Consider the following 5,000-nt stretch of genomic DNA (forward strand, 5'->3'; position numbering starts at 1 on the left):
GTTACTTGCCAAACCGAAACAATAAACTCCCTTACGATATGACTCTTTAGCCTACATAGCCTAGGCTTTAGCCTATTTGTTACCGTTTCATCGTGGCTTTTGCAGAGAAACAAATAGTTCGCAACAGCACACGCTGAACTTGAATGAAACATTCTTTAGAACACAGCTGATCAACCGTCTGCTTTCACTTTTGAATGAAGTTCCAGTCTTTGCGTAGTGATATGAAAGACGTGAAATAGAAGCACAAAACCCATTGTCCTTGACAGCGGTCTGTTCTTGAGAATTAGCAGAGCACTGAACGTTGGGAAGGCCCATTCAAGTGAACGGAGCATTCTGCAGCACTATGAAGAGCCTAGTAATAAACAAATAGTAAATATAAAAAGTAAATTCCACTCACTTTTGATCATGCTGACGTCGTTGGCGCCGTCACCAATGGCCAGCGTGACGGCCTTCTTATGGCGCTTGATGAGCTCCACCACTAGAGCCTTCTGCAGCGGAGTCACCCGGCAACAGATGACCGCCCGGCACGCGCATGCCGTCTCCACAAACTCATACTCCATATCGCCCTCCAGCGCGTGGGCCTGGGAGAGGAGGAGGAGGAGGAGGAGAGAGAGAGAGAGAGAGAGAGAGAGAGAGAGAGAGAGAGAGAGAGAGAGAGAGAGAGAGGACTTTAATCAAATCTGCTTTGGACTATAACTGCATTCGTGCAGAGCGAAGATGGGGGGGGGGAGAGAGAGGGGGAGGGAGAGGGAGAGAGGGAGGGAGGGAGAAAGAGAGAGAGAGGGAGGGAGGGAGAAAGAGAGAGAGAGAGAGAGAGAGAGAGGGAGCCAAGGTAAGTTGGAGAAAAAAGCAGTGAGAGACAGATAGAGAGATTGACATAGAGAGAGATGGAGAGACAGACAGAGAGATTGACATAGAGAGAGATGGAGAGACAGACAGATAGAGATTGACATAGAGAGAGATGGAGAGACAGACAGATAGAGATTGACATAGAGAGAGATGGAGAGACAGACAGATAGAGATTGACATAGAGAGAGATGGAGAGACAGACAGATAGAGATTGACATAGAGAGAGATGGAGAGACAGACAGATAGAGAGATAGACATAGAGAGAGATGGAGAGACAGACAGATAGAGAGATAGACACATACAGTACAGACAGACAGGGAGACAAGGAAGGAAAAAGGAAGAGGAAGTGATGTAGAAAGAAAACAGATACAGAAAGAGTAAAAATAGACGGTCCAGTCAGGCCCCCTGGCCTCTGTGTCCGTGACTCACCAGGCTGTGGCCGCTGATGACCAGGGCGAACTCCCCCGAGACGGACTCCAGCAGCGACGGGACACGGCCGCCACTCTCCGGCTTCTCCTTCTCCTGGGGGAGGGGCCAGCCCGCTTGGTCACCACCCCTAACACCGTTGCCAAGGGAGCAGGCCTGGGCCCAGCCTGCGGCCTCATCTCCTTTGCCTCCCTCTCTGCAGTGGGCCACCATCCTCTCCCTCGCTCGCCTGGACAGGGGAGAGATTGATGGGTTAATCAATAGATAGATAGTTTGATAGACAGAAGAGAGAGAGAGAGAGAGAGAGAGAACTAAGGCTGAACCGGTCCCATAGATCAAAACTCTCAGCACATGCCAAAGGAACACAAACAGCATACAGTCCTAAATGATATCTGTGTGAAATGCTGGGTGGGTGAAATGCAGTAGTTGAAAGAGTATGAAAGTAAATGAAAAAAGAAATGAACAGATTTCCTACACTACACAGTATGGATGGATGAGGGGATGAAGACATGAACGTAGCAAAAAAAGGATGGATGAATGGACGAGACGAAAGGATGGATGGGCCGTACCTGAGCTCTTCTCTGACGCTCTGGACCGTGTGCCCGTTGATGATGAAGATTTCAGTCATGTTATCGGTCAACATTTTACAGGAGTAACCGATGTTCACTGCAGTCTCTGTGAGAGGGAGAGAGAGAGAGAAAGAGAGAGAGATAAATATGTCATTGAAGAATGTAAACAACCCAACAAACAAACATATTCCATGAGATATGTGTGCACAGGCATCTGAGTGACTGGTCTTACCCTGCTTGTCTCCAGTGAGCACCCAGATCTTGATGTTGGCGAGGGAGAGGATAGCAATGGTCTCAGGAACACCCTCCTGAAGCTTGTCTTCTATGGCAGTGGCTCCTAGTAACTAAACACACACACACACACACACACACGCACACGCACACACACACATACACACACACATACACACACACACACACACACACACACACACACACACACACACACACAGTCATATTACTAACAAGATTTAGGCCTTGGTCCAGGCCCTGGATTTAGACCATAAATTCTTAATGACTCTATACAAAAGGAACCAAACTGAACACTTCTCCAGTGGATGGCTTATTAGTGGCCACGCAGAATGGATAACAACTGCTCATGAAAAAACAAACCATGGAAGGGCCCATTGATGGTCTACTTGAGTAATTACATGCTCTTGTTTTATCTCCTTTTTCAATATTGTGAAGAGCAAATGTGTAGCCTACAGTAGGCTACAATCATTTTGGCAGTGATGGACTGTTTAACACGGAGCCTGACTTATTCTAATTACTAGGCTACTTTGGATGTACGCAGTCTATCTTACTTTTATTCTTAAATAAATGGTTGACCCACCTCCTCACATACAATGTTTATAAATATTAGTGTGCAGAGTGAGCGCTACAGCTAAGTTATGCTGTTTGAACGGAATATAATATCAGACGGCAGTAGGAGACGAATCAGCACCTTCAAGGTGGCCTGTCGCTCTAGACAGGGGCACGAAAGCCCAACAAGCGCTGGGAGAGGCGTATGCACAGAATAGCAGGATCTTAGTGCGTTCTGGTCATATCTGTTTAAGCCCCTGCGGTCTGATTGGTGAATAGGCAATATTGTAAAAATATAATATACCGGTATATATCATTGATATAGATATTTATAATATATATATATAAAAAAATCAGACTAGCAGAATAATCTGGCGGGGCAACTAATCTTGCTGGCGGGCCGTTGCCGACCCGTGCACTATGATAAAACTTGTGAACATGACCCTGTTTTGAAACCCAAACACACACATATAAACACACACCATCATGTCCTGTTCAATCTGCTCGTAGGCGGCAGCTAACCGGTCCTCTCTGCAGTCCGCTGCTTTTCCAGCGCCACGGTAACGCTCTGACCACTCCTCCCATTCCTCCTCCGTCAGGTCCCGGTAAGCCAGGGCCAGCGTGCGCAGTCCGTCAGACGCATACTCCTGCACACACACACACACACACACACACACGTCAGACGCATACTCCTACACCACACACACACACACACACGTCAGACGCATACTCCTGCACACACACACACGTCAGACGCATACTCCTACACACACACCACACACACACACACACACGTCAGACACATACTCCTACACACACACACACCACACACACACACACGTCAGACGCATACTCCTGCACACACACACACACACACGTCAGACGCATACTCCTGCACACACACACACACACCACACACACACGTCAGACGCATACTCCTGCACACACACACACCACATATACACACACACACACGTCAGACGCATACTCCTGCACACACACACACCAGACACACACACACACGTCAGACGCATACTCCTGCACACACACACACCAGACACACACACACACGTCAGACGCATACTCCTGCACACACACACACCAGACACACACACACGTCAGACGCATACTCCTGCACACACACACACACACACACACACACACTCACACACACGTCAGACGCATACTCCTGCACACACACACCAGACACACACACACGTCAGACGCATACTCCTGCACACACACACACACACGTCAGACGCATACTCCTACACACACACACACACACGTCAGACGCATACTCCTACACACACACACACACACACGTCAGACGCATACTCCTACACACACACACCACACACACACACACATATACATACACACACACACCAGACACACACACACACACGTCAGACGCATACTCCTACACCACACACACACACACGTCAGACGCATACTCCTACACACACACACACCACACACACACACATACCACACACACACACACATATACATACACACACACACCAGACACACACACACACACGTCAGACACATACTCCTACACCACACACACACACACACACACGTCAGACGCATACTCCTACACCACACACACACCACATATACATACACACACACACACACACCAGACACACCACACACACGTCAGACGCATACTCCTACACACACACACACACACACACACACGTCAGACGCATACTCCTACACCACACACACACGTCAGACGCATACTCCTACACCACACACACACACACACACACACGTCAGACGCATACTCCTACACCACACACACACACACACGTCAGACGCATACTCCTACACCACACACACACCACACACGTCAGACGCATACTCCTACACCACACACACACACGTCAGACGCATACTCCTACACACACACACACACGTCAGACGCATACTCCTACACACACACACACACGTCAGACGCATACTCCTACACACACACACACCAGACACACCACATATACACACACCAGACATATACATACACACACACACCCCACATACACACACACACACCAGACACACACACACACACCCCACATATACAGTCCGTCAGACGCATACTCCTACACCACACACACACACACACACACACCCCACATATACACACACACACACCACATATACATACACACACACACACACACACCCCACATATACATACACACACACACACACCCCACATATACATACACACACACATACACACACCCCACATATACACACACACACACACACACACACACACACACACACACACACACACCAGACACACCCCCACACACACACACCAGACACACCCCACAT

General features: G+C 48.6%; 1 protein-coding gene across 2 annotated transcripts in view; it reads right to left on the reverse strand.

Annotated features, from left to right (window-relative positions):
- The window catches only part of atp8b2 (ATPase phospholipid transporting 8B2), a 66,239-nt gene that overhangs the window by 13,651 nt on the left and 47,588 nt on the right, over positions 1-5,000 (reverse strand). For both annotated transcript variants that reach the window (XM_042105659.1, XM_042105658.1), the window contains 5 exons: positions 3,128-3,292; positions 2,077-2,188; positions 1,845-1,950; positions 1,279-1,504; positions 398-581 (listed from right to left, as the gene is read on the reverse strand). In XM_042105659.1, coding sequence (XP_041961593.1) covers positions 398-581; positions 1,279-1,504; positions 1,845-1,950; positions 2,077-2,188; positions 3,128-3,292 — 793 coding nt within the window. The remainder of the gene's footprint in view (positions 1-397; positions 582-1,278; positions 1,505-1,844; positions 1,951-2,076; positions 2,189-3,127; positions 3,293-5,000) is intronic.

Source organism: Alosa sapidissima, chromosome 10, assembly GCF_018492685.1.
Source record: "Alosa sapidissima isolate fAloSap1 chromosome 10, fAloSap1.pri, whole genome shotgun sequence".
Taxonomy (NCBI): domain Eukaryota; kingdom Metazoa; phylum Chordata; class Actinopteri; order Clupeiformes; family Clupeidae; genus Alosa; species Alosa sapidissima.